The 21,868-nt window shown below is 34.6% G+C and overlaps 1 protein-coding gene and 1 long non-coding RNA gene across 2 annotated transcripts in view; both read right to left on the bottom strand.

Annotated features, from left to right (window-relative positions):
• Positions 1-17,113, bottom strand: part of LOC145721062 (uncharacterized) — a 39,607-nt gene extending 22,494 nt beyond the window's left edge. Inside the window, exon 1 of the long non-coding RNA XR_014144537.1 lies at positions 16,341-17,113. This is a non-coding gene — a long non-coding RNA (uncharacterized LOC145721062). The remainder of the gene's footprint in view (positions 1-16,340) is intronic.
• The window catches only part of VPS13B (vacuolar protein sorting 13 homolog B), a 743,427-nt gene that overhangs the window by 246,834 nt on the left and 474,725 nt on the right, over positions 1-21,868 (bottom strand). Inside the window, exons 31-32 of the mRNA XM_081817134.1 lie at positions 18,649-18,775; positions 17,121-17,264 (exon numbers count right to left, since the gene is read on the bottom strand). Coding sequence (XP_081673260.1) covers positions 17,121-17,264; positions 18,649-18,775 — 271 coding nt within the window. The remainder of the gene's footprint in view (positions 1-17,120; positions 17,265-18,648; positions 18,776-21,868) is intronic.

Below are 21,868 nucleotides of genomic sequence, written 5' to 3'. Positions count from 1 at the left end.
GAAGATTATTCAGTAAGGCAATTGAGGCAATTTAAGCCTATGCTTCCAGCTTTTACTAAGGCATCATGATGTTTCACACAGGTTTTCTAGTAAAGTAGCTTATAAAAGCTAAAGTACTGCAGTTATGAATGAGAATGCCTGAGTTTCAACTTAAAATGTACAGCAAGCTAACTGGCCAATCTTAGCCAAATAAATAAAAAGTGATTTCCAATGTTATCTCATTTTAAAATGAGAGTGAAGATTATTGACTTTCTGAATTTGTTTAGATTAATGAACTACTGAGTGTAGTTCTGATAGGAAAAGAGAAAAGTAATATATTCCCAAATAACAAAAATTTGTTTCTACTCAAAATGACATATGACTTTTCATTAATCTTAACATTTCTGAAAAATACTTTTTTTTTTTTTTTTTGAGAAAAAGAAACAGAGACAAAAAGTTCAGTGTTTGAGCAGCAGTTCTCAAAGTGTGGTCCACAGACTCTTCAAGGTCCCTGAGACGCTATCAAAGAATCCTTGAAGTCAAAACTAATTTTGTAATATCCATCTTTTCCGCTATGTTGACATTTGCACTGATAGTGCAAAAGCAATGGTGAGTGTCTCACCAAGAACTGAGGCAGTAGTAGAAAAATGAGCTAGTTGTCCACTATACAACTCTAGTACAAAATTAAGTTTCATGTAAAAATGTCCTTGATGAAACAGTAAAAATTATTTCTTAAATCCTAGCCAATGAATAGATATTTTTTTAATATTTGGTGTGATGAAATGGGAAGTATGCATCAAGCACTGCTGCCACATACCAAAGAGTGACAGCTGTCTTCAGGGAAAGCAGATGTGCAACTGAACTGCAAGCTATAGTAGCTGACTCGTGAACACCTTTTTAATTGAAAGTGGCTGACAAAAGTATGGTTTTTATCAGTGCCAATAAATATTATCTATTGTTGTCCTTGAAGTAAATATTTGTGAAATATCCAACTCTGAATATTTAAACTTTCAAGCAAAAATTAGCATAATGGAAAACTTGTATTTGCTATCATGAACCTGACAGCTTCCTGGTATTTAGACTTTTCTGATGTGAGAACTGGTCATAATATCAACAAATGTGAATTGTGATGTCATGTAATAAAAATGTGTCAACTTTTGGAAGATCCACATAACTAAGTAAACAAATATTTTCCAAATGAATGATGTTACAAAATCATGCATGGAAGGCACTAGAAGTCAACTGTAAGGTAAGAGAACAAGAAAAGTCCCTTCTTATGGTTTCACATTCGATATGTAGCTAATCTTTTAAGAAATTGCCACGATTAAACATAGTTACCATATGATCCAGCAATTCCACTTATGGGGTATATTCTCAAGACAAAGGAAAATACATATCTACACAAGATATCCTTGTGAATGTTTACAGCGGCACTATTATTAATAGCCAAAAAATTGGAAACTCACCAAAGGTCCATCGACTGAATAATGGGTTAAAAAATGTGGTACACATCTATACAGTGAAATATTATTTGACAATAAAAAGAAATAAAGCATCTAATAAAAATAAAACATAAAGGATTGATATTGACATTAGGTGAAATAAAAGGAGCTAGTAATAAAAAAACCACATATAATATGATTCTATGTATATGAAATGTCCAAAATTGATAAATCCATAGAGAAAGTAAGTAGATTATTGGTTGCCTGGGCTGAGGGGGATGGGAGAATTGGGGGATCATGGCTAAAGGGACGCGGGCTTTCATTTTGGGGGTGATGAAAAAGTTCTAAGATTGTGGTGATGGCTGCACAACTCTGAATATATTAAGAGCCACAGAGCTGCACACTTAAAATGGGTTAATTGTATGGTACGTGGATTAGATCTAAAAAAAAAAAAACTGTTAAAAAATATAGTTGGGGCATCTGGGTGGCTCAGTCGCTAAGCGTCTGCCTTTGGCTCAGGTCATGATCCCGGGGGTCCTGGGATCAAGCCCCGCATCGGGCTCCCTGCTCTGCAGGAAGCCTGTTTCTCCCTTTCTCACTCCCCCTGCTTGTGTTCTCTCTCTTGCTGTGTCTGTCAAATAAATAAATAAAATCTATATTAAAAATATATATATAGTCAATAAAGTAGATAAAAAGGGAGACTACCATATCTCAATTTTTATTACAACAAATTATTTATATATTATTAATATATACATTATTATAACAGGCTAATAACAAAGAAGAATACCCACAATTATCTTAAAGGTTATTAAAATACTCTCTTTTCTGACTTCATATCTGTATTAGGCTGGATTTTTCTTCCTACATTTTAATCAAAATAACATATTAGAATACAGAAACAGATATCTGTCTTCCATTAAAGCAAAAATTAAGGAGATTTATAAAAAATCAAGACAACGACAGTAATCATTTTTGTTTTGGACAATATAATTTTCATAAAAATTGTTATTTTTAAGTCAGGGACAAATTGCTACAACAGCATAACACTAACCTCCCAATTCAAATTGGATACACAATAAACAATTTCTCACACTTCTCTCTGTATCATGTCTTCTCCCAACAGATACATTTAGGCTTTTTGTCGTGTTGTTTGACTGGAGAAGATGCCTAGATTTGTTTGAGTTTGGTAGTTCACTGTTGGCTTTTTGAGTCAGTAAGACTAAGTCACTGATCATTATCATCAAGTGCAAAGAAGGCAGAAATCATACCCCTCTGCAGTATGTTAGGCAGAAAACTGTTCTCCTGAAGATGCCTACATCCTACGTTACATGGCAAAAGAGACTTTGCAGAAGTGATTAAGGTTACAGTCCTGAAATGGGGAGGTTATGTTAGATTATCTGGGTGGGCCCAATCTAATCACATGAGTCCTTAAAAGCTAAGAATTGTTCTTTGCTGTGATTAGAGAGAAATGCAATGGTAAAAGGTCACAGAGATGCCCTCTGTGAAGGACTTGACCTGCTATTGCACTGAAGGTGGGAGGAGGAGACCACGAGCCAAGGAATGCAGCAGGCTTCTACAAAAGGCAGCAATAGAAAGCTGGTACAGTGGTCATGTCAGTTTTCATCCAAGACTGTGTGAGGGAGATTTATCAGAAAGTTAGTAAGAAATTTCAGCTTCAAGCCTTCTTGGCTTGCATAGGACATCTTACAAGATCCTGAGCCTTGGTTATTTTATATATGTAATTTGTATTCTTTTTAAAAAGGACTAATTTCAGATCCCAGAAAACGTAGATCCACTCCTGGAGAATGCTAAAAACAATATTAGAGGAATTTCCCCCACAGGGATACACCCAACTTCCATAGCTTCACAAATATCTTCTGAGATGATGGCAGGGGGGAATATCAGAATTTATATGAATATGGTTCCATGAGGAGAGAGGAGTCTCAGGAAAAAAATGAGAAAAATGAGAAGTCAATGCCAGAAAATATTTTAAGAGTACTAAAATTAATGACTGCAAAAAAAACCTCTACTAAATTACTGGGAGGAAATCACCTAAGCACAGAAGACATTTATGGAATTATTATATCCAGAATTAGAGTTATCTATATAACAAAGAGGGTTTAGACTCACCTCTTCCCAAATGGTTCAAATTTCAGAACAGATAAAAGATATTTTTGGGTCACTTCTAGAAAGAAATTTCTCTAGTCATATTAGAGAGAAATTGAGATTTGTCATTAGCTACCAATAAATAAATAAATTAGACACTCATTTGCTGTAAGGGTTACTTTTTCTTAACTATCTGGTTGTGTCAACTCATCTCAAGCCAACAAACAAGTATTTATTTCTTGGAGAGCAGCATGGATTACCACTGGAGGTCAGTCTTGGGCTTTCCCTCAGGTCATCAAAAACACCAGTGAAAGACAAGAATGGGAGGTGAAAGCCAAATCTTAATCTTTCATTTTGTAGGTGAAGATACTAGAGCTCTGAGAGACTAAGGAAATGCCTGGCATATAAGGGATTAACTACAGTTGTAAATGATACTATTAATATCAATTAATACAATTTTTGAATGTGAAAGGCACATTTATTCTATTTATAATATGTATCCTATATCCTAAATGAAGAAAAGAAAACTGTCTTGTATAGAACAATTCAAAATGATTTATGTAGATACTACCCCTCAACCTAACATCAGACAAATCCAAATTAACTGAAATTCTAAAAAATACCTGACCAGTACTCCTCAAAACTGTTGAGGTCATCAAAAGCAAGGAAAATGTGAGAAAGTATCAAAGTCTAGAGGAACCTCCGAAGACATAACAATAAATGTAACATGGTATCATTAATGGGATCTTGGAACAGAAAAGAACATTCACGGAATTTTCTTAGAAAAACTGAGGACACCTTTAGACTTTAGTTAATAATTATACCAATATTAGTTCATTAGTTGTGATAAATGTACCATACATACTAATGTAGGATGTTAAAAACAGGGAAAACTGGATGCAGGGTATTTGAGAACTCTCTACACTATTTTTGCAACTTCTCTGCAAACCTAAAACTATTCTAAAATAAGAAATGTATTTTAAAAGATCTATACATTCTAAAAATCAGCAAACCTTTCAAGTAAATTTATTAGTATCTGAATCTTCCTCTTCTTTGATCTGCCAGGAAGTTAAGAGTTAAATCTGAGGTTCAGGCCTTGTGGCCCGAGTAATTGTGTTGAGTTTTTGTTCCTTTGGTCTTAATTTTTAGCAATCTTTATATTTTACCATTATTTGTATGCATCTCTGTAGATTCCAATCTATATTTACTAGATGAAAATGTTTAAATAAAATAAGCAGCTTTCTGCCTTCCATCTCTGAGCCCCATACCATTCCTTAACAGATATCTTTCTTCTTTCTGGAGTAAAAAATAACCAAACGGGCATCTCCTCACCTCCTTACTACTAAACTCTTGAATCTATTTACATCTACTTACATCTGTGACCATGCTCTCTTTCTCCCCTTTTGTTCTATGAGAAGAGGTATACTTCTTCCTAACATCAACCCTTCTTCATTTGTAGGAAATTACTTTCTCATTATTTTAGGGATGGTACACTATTGATTTCTCCTTCTCATCCCAATATATGTCAGCCTCCCTTGTAACTGAATCCTTCCCACTGACATTTATACATCCTTGTCTTTTTCATATTTAGAAATGAAACCAATCAACAACTAACTAATAACCATTTTTTGAGTCTTTAAAAGAAAAATAGTCCACTCCAACATTTTTCTTTGGAGGCATAAATGAAATACAGAGCTGGTCAAGAATTCAAGAAGGTACAAAATACAGGGGAATCCCAATCTGTGGCCTCTGAATTTAGGACTAACTGATGCCTATAAGCAAACATGTAGCTGAAGACTCATTGCTCTTTGTCATCTAATTGAAAACAGCTGCAGAAAGAATAATCTAGAGCACTATCTTTCCATTAACATATGCACTGAGATGAACCAGCTCATTTATCATATTTTTACTCCGAAAGGATAGTAATGAATTAGTTATAACCTATTTTCCTAGGGCTTTCCTGCTTTTATACACCTTGTCAAGCAAATGCAGAGATTGCCCATTACTGGTTTTCTTCTTCTTCTTCTTCCCTAGATCAGTGCTTCAATTCAGGCTCTCATCGCCTGGATTACTGCTAGAGTGTCCAGTGATCTCCTTACCGAATCCATCTGTCACTATTCCAAATGTGAACTTGATTATGTCATGCTCTTTAGATCCTTCAATGGCTTACCATTGCAATACAATAGAAGGTTAATTTTATGTAAGAACAGTTAAGGTCTTCCATAAACTAGATTTTGCTTAATTCTCCCTGTAAACACCCACATACAGACCAGTTAGGTCACTGAACTACCTCTCACAGCTCCTCTAACCAATACATTCTCAGAGGAGGGGGTGGGGCAAATGGCTGGGCTTGGAGACTTATTTAGCTATATAACCTTGGGCAAATGATGTGACTCTCTTGAGACTCAGTTTCCATAGCTGTACAATCCGAGACAAAGCCCCCAGTTCAGAGGGTTATTGCTAGGACTAAAGGAGTTAAGCTATATAAAACACTTAGACCATCTGGCACATAGTGAGTACCTGATAAATGGTAACTGGTGTTACGGATTCTGGGCAGCCACCTCAGTAACAGACATTCTGACATTAATGGAAATCACTGTTGCCAGTGAGTGGACTTTGTGTCTTCCAAAGCTATGTTCCAAAGCTGAGTGGCCACATATATTTTTTTAAGCCAGGTTTACTAGAGTATAATTGATAAATAATAAAATTTACTCCTTAAAAAGGTACCGTGGGTTGGGCTTTAACTAATGCATTCAGTTGTGTAATCACCACCACAATCACAATACAGAGTATTTCCATCTCTCCAGTGTTCTTTTGTGTCTTCCAAATGTGCAATACTGAACGGGCCAAGTTTTAGAAAGGAAGGTGGGAAGGCATCTATAGCACATTTGTTGAAGTCCGGGAATCTTAAAAAGTGTAGAAGGAAGATTATTGCGTTTAGGCTTTGGTGTTTATTTTATATACCTCTATACCCTGTGAGAAGATTTTTAGTCATTTGCTACAGAAAACCTTTGATGAAGAGCCAAAGTTTTAGAAATAAGCAATTTAAAAATGTATGAAATCTTAGATGAGAATTATATACATTCCCATGGCTCTGATGTTAATATTTTTTAAAAGTTGGTTCTTTTATGTAATAGTAACTGAAATCCCAGAAGTTTGCTTGTTAGAACAAACTGTCATATAGAAAACCCAGCAAACCATGGACCCTCAGTTATTTTGAACAGTTAGCTCATTTATCATATTTTTACTCAGAAAAGATAATAACGAATCAGTTATGAACTATTTTCCTAGAGTGTTTCTCCTTACATACAAATATTTTTTGTAGGTCCTGAGGAATAAGAAACGACTGGAAATACAAAAAAATATGAAAAATGAGCAGTTATTAAAGAGACAAGATTCAAGGTCAAAGAAAAGACCTATAACTTAGTACGAACAGGAAGAAATACGAACATAAAAGAACAGACGAGAAGGAATAGCAATCTTGAGAGAAGAGGAGCTAATTGAGGATGAAGATATAGCTCAGGGGGTTTTACCTGTTCTGATCACCTTGACTGTAACATTATTTTTTGTAATGTAACTTTATCCTGCTTCATAGACAGTTGAATATGGTGCTTTATGTAGTTCTTTATTTTTTAGATAGTTGTAGGCAAGCCAAATACAATAAATAATAGCAAAAAGTATGGGGAAACAGAAACCTTACTTCAGTGGAAATATCCATTACTTTAGAAATATTGAAGAAACATGGTCTAAGTACTGTATATTTTCTGATGGCTAAAGTAAATTTTTTTTTTTTTGTAAATGAGATTTTCCTTAAAGAACATAATTTTTAGCTATCAAAGAGAGTGTCAGAACAGGTACCAAGCATGCACAGGATGGGTTACCAAGTAAGTCATTACCAGAGACTGAAAGGAAAGGAGATCTAAGGAAGTGGCTAAAACCAAGTGGTTAAGTGGAGGAGGAAAGAAAGGGCAAAGGAAGAAATGCTCAATTAGTGTTATAACTGTCTAGATTCTTCTTCAGGATATGGAGTGTGTGGATCAAAGAACCCCACCTTCAGATTCCCAGTGATGCGGTTCTATTCTTTGCCCCTAAAAATATGGTTTTTGTTTTGCTATAAAAATTTTATTTACTCTAAAACACTGATTTGAAAATGAGCATGTGTTCCTCCTTATACACTTCTGTAAGTAGGCTTAATAAGATGATTACTTGCTAGCCAGGAATAACAGAGTAATTACTGCAGCCAAATGAACATAACCCAGGGCAATCACAGCCTTCTCATCCTTCTGTTAGTCAATTTTTAAAGTGTGTGCATTGTTTTCTTTTCTTTTTTGAAGAATAATTGTAGCTCCTGGAAACAATGGGTGAAATATGTAGCCCATGTATATAACTCATATAATATATGCTACATAGAGCTGTTTCAAATCCTAACTGAAATAATCTGATCCTATATTAGAATACAATATATTTATTATAGAATAGAGAAAAATGTAGCTTTGGTATTTATGTTTGAACTACCAATATGTGAGGAAAACTGGGAGGTTCAGTCTAAAATGGATCTGATCTTAGAAGGACATCTGTTTAAGTTATTGTACAGTTAACCAACTTCAACTCCTCTCTATTGCTTACTTAAAACATTTCAGTCTAGTATTCAAAGGCCTCCATAATATGTACCCAACCTTTCTCCATCAAACATAGTTAATCACCGATACCTTCCAGTTCTTTTGATGTGTATGTTGCATACATCTATCTTTTCTATCTCCATGAACAAAAATAGGAATTCCTATGAATTAAGGAATCCACTGATCAACTCATACTGCAAGCATTTATTCAGCATCAAATTGTACTGTATGCTCAGCACTTCCCTTAGGCTTTATCATCTCTGTCTTAGAATACTGAAACAGCGTCTGCAGCAGTGAGGCTTTTGTTTGTCCTGATGTAGTAACAAGCCAAACAGTACTGGCTTAATTTATGTTTAGTTTCTTCACATAACTTCAAGCCCAGTGCTCCCTTCAGTGGTTCCAAGAAGCCACTTGCATCTCAGGATCGTTTTATGCATCCACCTGGCTATCCTTAGTGTGTGGTTTCTGTCCTCATGTTTGTCGTTATGTTTTGCCTCACGGTCACAAGTAGCTGGTCACTTCCACTGTCATGATTCCAAGAAGGTGGAAAAGCAAGAAGGTGAAGACTTTCCCAGAAAGCAGTTGAACACTTCCCTTCAAGTCTCATTGACTGGAACTGTGCCAAAGGATGTCAGATGATGTCAAAGACTTTCTCTCCAACTTTCAGCTTCCCTTATTTCTGTGAGTTCAACTCCTTTCCCTCTCTCTCTCCTTCTTTTTAAAAACACAGACAGGTTTTCTTCATGTGATAGTGGTGAAGCAGAAGAGAGGAGCATGGTCAAAGTAAGCTCCAGTATGATAACATCTGGACTTAATGATCCACGGGAAAGATTCGAGTTTATTCTTCTCAGTGTATTCACAGAAAACACTGCCCTGGTCTGAGTAGTGTGTCCATATCTGGGCCAATAACTGACAGGGGGATGGAGTACAATGATTAACTTAAGGCCTGTGTCTCATGTCTACCCTGCAATGGGAATCCTTATCAAAACAACCTGCCTTGTTTAGCTAAAGGAAAGAAAGTTCTACTGTCAGATGAAGACGGTTAGAAATACTGGGCAAGACAATACTTGTCCCCATAGCAGCACTGAACAATTGGTAAGCCAACATTATTTCTGCCATATAATATGGTATGTAACTTTAGGCTTTAGTTGACAGTATTTTCAAAGTATTGAAGAGAGCCAAAACTGCTTTCTGAGGAGTATTCTAGATCTGGCTACCAGGTTATCCTGAAGTCTCTGTGGCCAATGCTGTCAGCTGTATCCCAATATATTCATCATCCCCTTCTTTCATAGTAAAATTATTTTAAGCATGGCACATGGTCATGTATTAGAAGTATTACATTTCTCAGCCTCCCTTGCAGCTAGGTGTGCACATGACTTAACTTTGGGCTGATGGAAAGTGAACATTATCTGATGTATGCAACTTACTGTTTGTGTGTATATATAACTGTATATGACTGTGTATCTTGATCTAGCTCCAATTATTTATCATTGCCTATACTCCTCATGAAATATGTGAGCACTAGAACATGAAAGAAATTTTATCTCTTTTGTTTAATGCTGTCACTCTAATATCCATTATAGTGTTTGATACATAGAAAAGGTTCAATGTTTATTGAGTAAATGAATAGGTCATTCTTCTCTGCCTACTCCATTCCAACTTCCCCAGGAAGCTAGATCTCTGACCGCCTGGCCTAAGTCTTCTCCTCCTATTGTGAATCACTCCTTTAACACTCATTTTCCATAGAGCATGTTTAATACTTTTCATTTACTGCTTTGAGTTCTCAGTTATCAATTCATTTATCTATGTTTTATGTCTCAACCAGATTATAAAATCCTACAGGTCGGGGACCACAGTGTACTTATTTTTCATATCTCTTTCAGTCTGTAGCCAGTATATCTGGTGTATATGGAAAGCCCTCAATGAATACGACCAGGAAAGACAGTTTAAGAGAGCCTTAGGAAAACTTAATGCATCCACTGGATTTCTGGTCAAGAAATCTGCATGAGATAAACATAAGCATGGCTAGAAAATTAAAATTTTTACGGTTTTCTTGATGTTTAGCATGTACCCTGACGCAACTATGATGCATTTCTCTCTAAGCATAAGCTCGTTTATCAGGAGACAATTAGGCTATTTTTAATATCTACAAGGCCTAAGTAAAATTGCAACAGGTGTGATAGTTCAATGTACCTAAGAAGTCCTTCTCTTGGAGAGGATAGGCAATAAAATACTTAATAACTATTCCAGGTCTAGATTGTAAGAAATTCAAGGTATTTCCTCACAGGCCCTCTTGTCCATTTAAGGCTCTGCTTGAATCCATATTTTATTGGTGCCTGTGTTTATTGCTTGGTTACAAGTAGTCGATCCAGGTGCCTCTGAAGGGAAACAAATACTCGCATAGCAACACCGATGGAAAGTCACCACATGCACATCATCCAAAATCTCCACCTCCTTTTTTAATACAGAACTATGTAACCTCTGACACAGGCTTTATCATTCACACCTACAGCAAGACAGACAGAACACCAACATCCTCTCCCATACTGGTCTCAGTTCCCACTTTCAAACCCCACCTCTGCTCATCTGTGTTCTCAGGGTATACTTTGCCTCTATTTCCCTCATCTTGCCTAATGTTCTACTCCAAAAAACCCCTGTTACTACACCACCACTCAAAGTTCCTTCCCTCTTCTTTACTGTTAAGTTCCTAGTTCTAATTATTCCTAGCAATCCTTAAGCTGGTCAAGTATGCCTTGCAAGAATTTTTCACCATTGACTAAAAAATAAGAATTTCCATTCCTAAATGAAGAATAACTCCAAAGATTATTTCCAGGCTAAAACAGTAATACTGCCACCAAGAAAACAACTTCCATCACTACTCCATAGGGCACATACTCAATCACAGTACATAGAAAAAAAAGTCCAACATATTATATTGTCTTATAGCAAACTGTAAAAACACCCAAGCAAACTATGTTAGACACATATATTAGTTATTGATAAAAATACCACTGTATTATAAAAATAAACTAACCATTTCAAGTTAAGAGACTAGTTTTAGTACCTTATCTATATTGCTTATGGTTTCACAGATTTCAGATAGACTACTCAACTATTATCTCAGTTTAAAGCAGTCTAATACTTTAAAATTTCAAGCAAATTTTCTTCATGCTATATTTTCTGTATGACAGCAACTGAAATAAAATGATATAAAGGTAGGATTTCTCATTGGCTTTGTTTTTGAATAATTTTTTATCATGTCCTGTATACTAACAGCTTTAGGAAAACTTATGATTTTTTTGGTTTCCTTTTATCATATAAAAATGGCCTGCATTATTCATGCATAAATAGATGTGCACAAATTAAAAAATTATTTAGTTCTCTGTTTATTCACATTCTCTTTCAAAAATTTCCTGACATTTACTGGTACATGTTACTAAACTATCTCTCTTGTTAATTCTTACCACATGAATGTCATGATTATATTACTAATAACCATTTTTATATAATTGGGCCTTTATGAGACCAAGATTATCTTGCAAGAAGGCAAAGAATCCTCTAAAGGGTAAACCAATTGTGTAAATCACCACAGCCCTACCCAGAAATCAAGAATGAATACTGGAGCTCTATTTCCGGAAAACAGTTTGAATTGTACAATTGGATTTGACTATGAAGTTATCTAGGAGGTTGACTCTGACTTCATGTAAATGGCAGAGGACTAGGATGTAAGAAATCCAAATAACATTCCTGTTGTTCTAGTGTTAAAGAACCAATTGCTGTCATAGAGATGAATTATAGAATGGAGTATGAAAGGACATGTACTTTGTAAATATGAAATGCACTTTGGGTTTTTGAATATTAAGTGTTTCTTTCTCGTATATTCTTTCTCGGCCTATCATATGTATGGAGAAACAATAATTTAAAAAAGAGAAATATTCTGGGAGCCAGCAATCATGAAAGTCATAGCACTCAAAGGGGACAAATAAAAATCAAACAATACAAATATAGGCTGATTGATCCAGTGGCCTCACCCTATCTAGAGTACATTTTTCAGAGTGAAAACATTGGAAAAGTTTTGATCAACATGAGAAGCAATTTGCCTCAACTATCAGCTGGTCATTTTATTGCCTGAAGTGCTTCTCCTTAACTATGTACTTAAAAGTTTGTGTATTAACTGTCCATACAATCAAAATATTAAATCTTGGTTTTAGCAATAATCCTTAGATTGTTCCACTGTTTTTCACTTCTATTTTCAAAAATTTGTCCATCTTTCTTCCCCTTTGTTTATAGTGTAAATGTTTCCTCTACTAACAAAAGTCATCCACCACATTCTTGAATAACTTTTAAAATTAATCTTTCAAATAAAACTTTGTCAAAGATTGTCTGGAAATATCATCACTATCCAAAACAAGCAGAACAAAAGAAATAGTAAGACTTAGAGCAAAAATCCGTAAAAGCCTCTAGTTAGGCTAACTAGAAAAAGGGAGAAAGGAATCAAATGACCAATATCAGACCTGAAAGAGGGGATATCACTACAGATCCTATGGAATTTAAAGGATAATAAAGGAATATTATGAACAAGTCCATGCCCATACATTTGATAACCATTTCAAGAAAATGGACCAATTTCTTGAAAAACAATCAGATAAAACTCACACAAGAAGAGAGGATGTGAATAGGCCTATGTCTATTAAAGAAATTGAAGCAATAATTAATAACCTTCCAAAAAAGAAAGCATCAGGCTTAGATGGGTTCACTGATGATTTCTAGCATCATTTAAGGAAGAAATTATACCAATTCTCTACAGTCTCTTTCAGAGGCCAGAAACAGAAAAAAATATTTTCTAACTCAACCTACGGGGCCAGTATTGCCTTAATAGCAAAAGCAGAAAAAGACATTATAAGAAAAGGAAACTACAGACTAATATCTCTTTTGAACAAAAACACAAAAATCTTCAACAAAATACTAGCAAATATAATCCAACAATGTATAAAAAGAATTATATACTACACTAAGTGGGATTTATACTACACTAAGTGTAAAATTATATACTACACTAAGCAAGGCTTGTTTAACATTTAAAACTCAATTAATGTAATCCATCACATCAATAAACTTAAAATGAAAAATCATATGATGATGTGAATGGATGCATGAAAAGCATCTGACAAAATCCAAACCCATTCATGATAAAAGCTCTCAGTAAACTAGGAATAGACAGAAATGTCCTCAACTTGATAAACATTATCTACAAAAAACCTGCAGTGAGAAACTGAAACCTTCCCACTAAGATCAGATAGAAGGCAAGGATGTCCTTTCTCATCACTATTTTTCAACATACTGGAATTCCTTGCTAGTACAATAAGGCAAGAAAAGGAAATAAAATTATTACAGATTGGAACAGAAGAACTGTCTCTGTTTACAGATGGCAGGCCTGTCCATGTGGAAAATCTGAAAGAATCAACATGAAAACTCTTCAAATGAATAGGTGATTATAGCAAGGTTGCAGGATATAAGGTTAATATGCAAAAGTCAATTACATTACATTTCTATATACTAACAATGAACAAGTGGAATTTTAAATTAAAAGCACAATAGCATTTATATTAGCATACAAAAAATGAAATATTTAGGTATAAATCTAACAATATATAGAAGATCTATATAAGGAAAACTATAAAACTCTGACGAATGAAATCGAGGAACTAAATAAGTGGAGAATATTCCATGTTCATGGATAAGATGATTCGATATTGTCAAGATGTCATTTCTCAACTTAATCTATAGATTCAATGTATCCCAATCAAAATTCCAGGAAGTCATTTAATGGCTATTGGCAAACTGATTGTAAAGTTTACAGAGTCAAAAGAGCCAGAATAGCTTATACAATAATGAGAGAGAAGAACAAAAATGGAGGACTAACACTGCTATACCTTAAGACTTACTATAAAGCTACAGTAAACTGAGGGTTCTAGAGGGGAGGGGGGTGGGGAGATGGGTTAGCCTGGTGATAGGTGTTAAAGAGGGCACGTATTGCATGGAGCACTGGGTGTTATACGCAAACAATGAATCATGGAACACTACATCAAAAACTAATGATGTAATGTATGGTGATTAACATAACATAATAAAAAAATTAAAAAAAAAAAGCTACAGTAATCAAGACAGTGTGGTATTGGTGAAAGAATGGACAAATATGTCAGTGGAACACAACAGACAGCCCAGAAATAGATCCTCATGAATACAGTCAAATGATCTTTGACAAAGGAGCAAAAGGAATACAATGGAGCAAAAACAGTGTCTTCAACAAATGGTGCTGGAACAACCAGACATTTACATGCAAAAAAATGAATTTGCATATAGACCTAACCCCCTTCAGAAAAATGAACTCAAAATGGACCATAGACTTAAATGTGAAACACACACTATAAAACTCTTAGAAGAGAACATAAGAGAAAACCTAGATGATCTTGGGTATGGTGATGCCTTTTTAGATACAACACCAAAGACATGATCCATGAAGGGCGCCTGGGTGGCTCAGTTGGTTAAGCGACTGCCTTCGGCTCAGGTCATGATCCTGGAGTCCCGGGATCGAGTCTCACGTTGGGCTCCCTGCTCAGCAGGGAGTCTGCCTCTCTCTCTGACCCTCCCCCCTCTCATGCTCTCTATCTCATTCTCTCTCTCAAATAAATAAATAAAATCTTAAAAAAAAAAAAAAGACATGATCCATGAAAAAAATAATTAAAATTAAAAACTTCTGCTCTGTGAAAGATAGTATCAAGGGAATTAGAAAACAAGCCACAGACTAGGAGAAAATATTTGCAAAAGACACATCTGATAAAGCACTGTTATCCAAAATAAACAAAGAAACCCTTAAAACTCAAAAGTAAGAAAACAACCCAATTAAAAAATGAGGCAAAGACTTTTACAGACACCTCACCAAAGAAGCTCTGCAGATGGAAAATAAACATATGCATAGGAAAAGATGCTCCACTTCATTTATCATCAGGGAGATGCATTTTAAAACAGTAAGAGATACCATTACACACCTAATAGAATGCCCAAAATCTAAACCACTGAAAACACCAAATGCTGGTGAGGTTGTGGAGCAACAGGAACTCTCTCCTTCAGTGCTGGTGGGATGCAAAATGGTACAAGCTACTTTGAAAGAGAGTTTGGTGGTTTCTTACAAAACTAAACATATTCTGACCATATGATCCCCAATCACACTCCTTTGTATCTACACAAAGGAGCTGAAAAGTTCCGTCCACACAAAAGTCTGCAGATGAATGTTAATAGTAGCTTTATTCCTAATTGCCAAAAGCAGGTAGGTAAGGAGTTAACAACAAATTTGCTAAGTTGTATAAATTCCTAAAACACATCAGAAATCTATGAATTAGATTTCACTGATATGAGAGATTCATAAACTTGGCACACATAATATAGTAAAGTAAAATATTGTTTCCAACCCAATTTGCTTCAAGGACTTCATTGAAAATGCCATGGGAAAATATTTTTTTGCTCTATTCATTTTCAGGTCATGTAACTACATCCTTATGGATTGTCTAATGTATATCAGAAAAAAGTTGATATTTTAGAGACTGCATAGCTCTATAACCCTTTTAAAAAAGATACTGAGCAAAGGGTGCCTGAATGGCTCAGTCGGTTAACTTTTGATTTCGGCTCCGGTCATGATCTAGGCTTATGAGATCAAGCCCCATGTTGGGCTCCATGCTGGGAGAGGAGCCTGCTTAAAATTCTCTCTCTCCCTCTCCCTCTGCTCCGCCACCCCCCCAAAAAAAACCCCAAAACAAACAAACAAAAAAAAACCCACAAGAAAAAAGAGATACTGAGCAAACAGAAATCATGGGTGGTAAAAGATGTCAGAGAATCTTCATTTATAAAAGTTAAAAGCTTTATCATTTTAAAATAATTTTTTAAAAATAAGACTGAGAGACTAATGTAATAGTTATAATCCACAAACTGTGGTAGAATGCAAAGAGCACTGACTTGAAAGACTTATATTAAAATTTCAGTTCCACCATTTTTTAGCTATGTATGAATGATTTCAGGCAGGTCACTTACCATCTCTGAGCCCCAAGATCCTAATATGTAAAATGATAATGATGCCCATATCAACCTCACAAGGTGGTTGTGATAACACGCTCAAAGATACAATGAATTAACTTACATGAAAGTGCCGGGCACACTGACTAGCATCAAGTAGCTCTCAGCAAATACCTCTTCCTTTCCTTCTTAATAAATAGAACTCAGAGTCTTCTGTATAACTCTTGACAAAAATAAAATCAATGTCTTTTTCATAGATGAACGGTTTCTTCACTTGAGTTTTTATAGGAGATATACTCTAAGTATAGATAGGATTATAGAAGTATGGAAACAAAAAGCAAAGAAAACATATCTTGAGAAGCATCTAATAAGCAGCTTTCTTTGTTTCCCGCTGACATGCTTTGTGGTTACAATGCAGGCTTCCAATGTACACCGGATCAAAATTAAAATTCTAGGCAGGCATTCAACTTTTATGATTGCGTCCATTCTTCACTGAGCGTGGGAAACGAATGCTTTAGAAGTTATTTATTGAAGATATTCCCATAGTACTATTACAAAGTTCACTTCCAAAAGAGGTCCTATCCCTGTAATGTATCTGAGTAAGCGAAAGCTATACCAGGTTTCTTGCGTTGTACTTTAAAAATTGCAGCAGAATACTAAAACCATATTTTTAAGAGACTTTTCTGAGGCTAGGCCACAGCAATTTTACAAAGGTCCATGACAGGAAAAGAGACTAAACAAATTTCAAAAATAAAGAACACCAATCTAAAATAATTTATGACCATATTTTGAATAAAATTAAATACAGAATAATTAGCAGAAAGCATTTAATTATACTTTTCTTATTATGAATGTAAAGTTGGCAGAAATGCAGTAAGACTAATCAAAATCAGGTAATAGTTACCTCTGTGGCCTTGCTTGATGGTTCCAGTCCAATCATATTTGCTACTATTAACTGATGTAAGAGTTGAACTTGAGCCACACTCAGGAAGAAGTCCAGGTTTGTGGTTATATTCACTTCCAAGGAATGGCCACACACTAAAATCTCCTGAAGGAAAAAAAAAAGTTGAATACAGATAAAGATACATGATAGCCATTAGATGATAATTTATCATTCTTACTTATTTGACCTTTACCATGTTGATGAATTCTCCTGGGACTCAAGTTCATATGTTAATGAGAAGAGCAGAAATGGAGAGCACAGCCACTCAACATAGTTTAATGGATTAATTTAATAGACATTTATGAGGTCCTGCTGTGCTCTGGGCCGTGCGCTAGTTGCAGGGAAACAAACTAACAACACAAACAATAATTTTTTTACCATTTCATATACATTTGGCTTTTTCATACCCCAAACTACTAACATCATTTCCATATGTAAGTGATGATGTAATTCTTTAGCATAATCCTGTTCATTCATTCAAACCAACAAATATTTACTGAGCATCTCCTAAATAACATGTACGATACTCAGCTGCTAGGGACAGCACAAAGAGTAAGGTTGGCTTTGAATGGCAAGCTGCTCTTGAGGAGATTACAATCTAGTGGGCAGACAGATGTAAACAGGCAATTGTAGGCAAGAAATTACAATCACAAGTGGTATGGTTTGAGTATTCTCCAAAGTATACACTCCAAATGATTTATAACAAAATAGTGCTGAAGCCAAAGATAGCTAGACTAATTAATTTCACTTCTTCGAGTTGCTAAAATCTTGGCTGCATTAGGTAGATGTCCACTACTTAACTGATGCTGTTCTGCATAACTTGAGTCACTTCAACATTCATCATTGGAAACCCATTCAGGGAAGGAAAGAAGAAGAAAAAAACAGACCCGAAGTTTCACTTAATAAGCAGAAGTTCTGTCTCCTGTCATGAAGAGAATGTGGACAATGTTCGAATGCTTGGAAATATCCAAAGAACCTTCTCCTTACTAGTGTCGTCTAAGGGAATGGATTTAAGGAGACTTACAATGGGTCCAAATGCAAACTACACAGTGCAGAGTAGATTTTAATACAGCCATAAAGAATAGTATGTTGGAAATGAATATTCTTTTTGCTTTTTGGGTTAAATAACCTTCCCCCCCACAAGTTCCCTGTATTTACTTATTATAATTAGAATTCTTATTCTTCACGCACATGTGTGCTCTCTCTCTTCCTCTCTAACATAAATAAATCTTTAAAAAAATTATAAAAAGAGGATAGAAGCAGTTAATAGGATTGTTATGAGGATTAAATGAGTAACTACATGAAAGCAGTAACAGGACTAGAAAGTATTCATTAATTTTTAGTTATAATAATAACATTAATAATAAGCAATTTGACATCCTGTGCGCTAAAACTAAGAAAATCCCTAACTTACAAAGAGAAGCTATTCCACATACTCTATATATACTCCATTATATAGACTAAAATGAAACCTAAATTAAGCTCTCACCTCAGTGTGCATATTTTCTGGAGAAATTATTTTGGTGAAAATGATAGCAGGTGCTCCAGTTATTCGGACAGAAAAATCTGTTAAAATGGGAGTCAAAATTGCTCTTCTTTCTTGATGTCGCCGTATGCTAAAAGATAAAGTAAAAAATTATTAGCCATTTCATTTTTTTCGAGGCTTTTTTTCATTAAATTGGTACAAGTGTTCACTACAAACAAGTATGACAAAACTACATTATTATTTTGAGTGCCTATTTGTACAATTTATAGTCATAGTTTTACAACTTCAATTCTTAACTTCAGATTAATAAAAGATAGCATAAAATTACTGAGAAATCCAGATGCAGTTAATTTCATATTAATCTCATCCTTTCAACAAATTACTTGGCTTTTAATTCCTTTTGTTCTTACAAATAGTTTAATCTTTTGTTACCAATAATGAACTTCCTATTTTGGGATAATTTTTAATTTCTTATTTTTACTATTTCTGACCTAGTTGGCAACTGCCGTCTTTCCAACCTCATTAGGTTCACAAGTATATCTTCTTAATCTCTGAACGACCTTCTTTTTTTAAGCTCTAAGAATCATCTCAATTCGTGGATTATTATTACACATACAGTTCATGAAATAGCTTTTGTGACTTTGATACTGAACGCTTCTTCACAACAACCATGTATGTGAAGTAAAGTCCATTACTAGCCCCATATTACTTACAAGGAAATGAGGATCAGGGGCTAGGTTAAGGCCACCTAAAGGGAACAAAGGTTGCACTGTTGGGTCTGATAGCAGAATAGCATTTGGCCTCTATTTTAATTCTTCCTTATACATTCTCACCTTTGATCATTTATTTAGCACAATATTTCTACTTTACATTCAAAATTGCTAAATGCTAATAATTTCAAAGGAAGTACTGCATGGTAGAAGATGAAATTGGAAAACATTGTTGAGAAACTAAAGCTTGAGCTAGTACAGTTCTTCAAGTCTACTATCCATATTCTAAGTTTTCATTTTATGAAATAATATAGTTCTACGTTTTACTAAGCAAGCTGTACCTCAAAATTCCTTGGAGCCATTAACTTAATATTCCTTATAAACATGTCTCTATTATTCACTTATAAAGTGATAAAGTTGAGATGAGAGAACTGGCCTAAATTATCTCATGAAAAAGCCCCGATAAAACTCAAGTCTTTCTACATCGTTTTCTTCCAGAGTAGTCTAGAAAGTACAAAGTACTAGTATCTTTTGTTCAAATTTGCAATGGGCAAAGCTTTACATGGTGTCTGCCAAAAAAGCAAATTGGATCATCTGGTTCTGTGACATGTAAGTATTGGATTTCAAGAAAGTCAATTTTAAAGAATTAAGAGATCTGGTGAATGGAGGGTAACAGGAAGAAGTATTAAAATCTGTGAATACAGAGGAAAGGTTGTGATCCTGAGAGACACCATAATTATAGCTTAATAGCTCAAGTTCCATAAAATGGTCAATGTGAGAAACATGTAACATCTGATGTGCTCTCATAGGGGAATGTTAAAATATATGATGTATTAAAAATACCTTAAAATGGAAAAGATGGCAGGAAACCAAATAAGAGCAAGTATTAACAAAAACACCCAATGGAAAAAAAAAGTATTTATACATATCATATTTTCCCCAATATGTGATGAATTAAATTAGTAACACAACATATGAAAGACCTATGACCTTAGAAATAAAAAAAACGTAAGTCAACAGTCCTATAAAACTGTAACTTTTCTAGTACATAATGCTAACTTTTCTTTTGTGTTATATCTTGTAAGTCTTTGAGGTAATGATATATATTTTTTAAATCATTAAAAGTTTTTATTGACTGAAAGACTTCAAAAGAAATAAATACTGAAAAAAATCACTACAATAATTAAATTCTGCCAATATTCTACTAGATAAGAGCATAGGATGTAAAATTTAAAAATTTTCCAGAAATGATAAACAGACTCACTAAAATACAATACATAATATATGGGTAAATAGCATTTAACATATAGCTCAAGAAAAAAAATCAATAAACTAGAGTATACATTTAAGAAAATTCCAGGAATGTACTAAAGTAAATTTTAAAATGGAAAATTTAAAAGGAAAGTTAAGAGACACGGAGGGGCAATTCCAACATATTTAATTTGTGTTCCAAAAAGAGAGAACAGAAAGCAAGGAAAAGGGACAAAGAGTTAATGGCTGAGAACTCTCCAGAACTGATGAAACGTAAGAACCCACAGATTCAAGAAGTATAATGAGTACTGGTTTAGAAAAATACAATAAAATCCACTCAGACATCTCTTGGTCAAGGAGCTGATCACCTACAACGAATGAAAGATAGTAAAACCAGCTAAAGAAAACAGGTGATCTGTAGCATGCTAAGACATATGACGTTAGGAGAGCTGTGGAAGAAGTATTTCTCTGGTATACTAGAACAATGATTTTAACGTATTTCTACACTGTCCATAGAAACATGGAAATGGAACAGTGATTCGTACCTGTCAGCTAACACAGAGGATTAAACCCACAGAAATTTATAAAAACCCTGTGTGAGGATATAAAAACAACTGACAATCATAAAGTGCTAAACAAATAACAGGAAAGTAATCATATATGTTAACAAAAACTCTTCAGTTAATTTCTGGGAAGAGTAGATTATAGGTAAGGAAAAGTATGGTTCTCTGAAATTGTTAGTATGCAAGAAGGCATAGGTATGTGCCACCTATACTCATGAAAATATATGTTTAGGAAGGCTCTGGTCATTTTTCCTGGGCTCCGCAAATTATGCTAAGGTTCTTCTGCCCATCTTCCATACATTTTGGAATGACGCTGTAGGAAGTATTAAAGCAGTTTAAGAACCCCATTTCAGAAAAAATTGCATATTATGAAAGACTATACATAAGTAGGAACAATGGTACTAAGGTTTCCAAAATATTCCACTAAAAAGAATAAAAAGTGCTAGATGGTCTGTGTGTGCATCGAACGGTTTTTATTCAACATGAGACTTTCCTGGTATGGCTTTACAGCTGAGCTTCAGATAGAAGATACCTGACCAGAAGATAAACTTAAGTCTTGTTCTGGTAACCCTCTTGCAATGGTTATTCCTTAAAATAAAAAAACAGTAATATTCACAGCCATTTACTGTAAACAATCTACTAATTGGAAAACTGTTACAATTTTTTTTCAGATTTTTAAAAAATTTTATTATTTTGTAT

Source organism: Leptonychotes weddellii, chromosome 4 (assembly GCF_054177405.1).
Source record: "Leptonychotes weddellii isolate Sample4059 chromosome 4, ASM5417740v2, whole genome shotgun sequence".
Classification (NCBI taxonomy): domain Eukaryota; kingdom Metazoa; phylum Chordata; class Mammalia; order Carnivora; family Phocidae; genus Leptonychotes; species Leptonychotes weddellii.
This window is presented reverse-complemented; position numbering and strand designations above follow the sequence as displayed.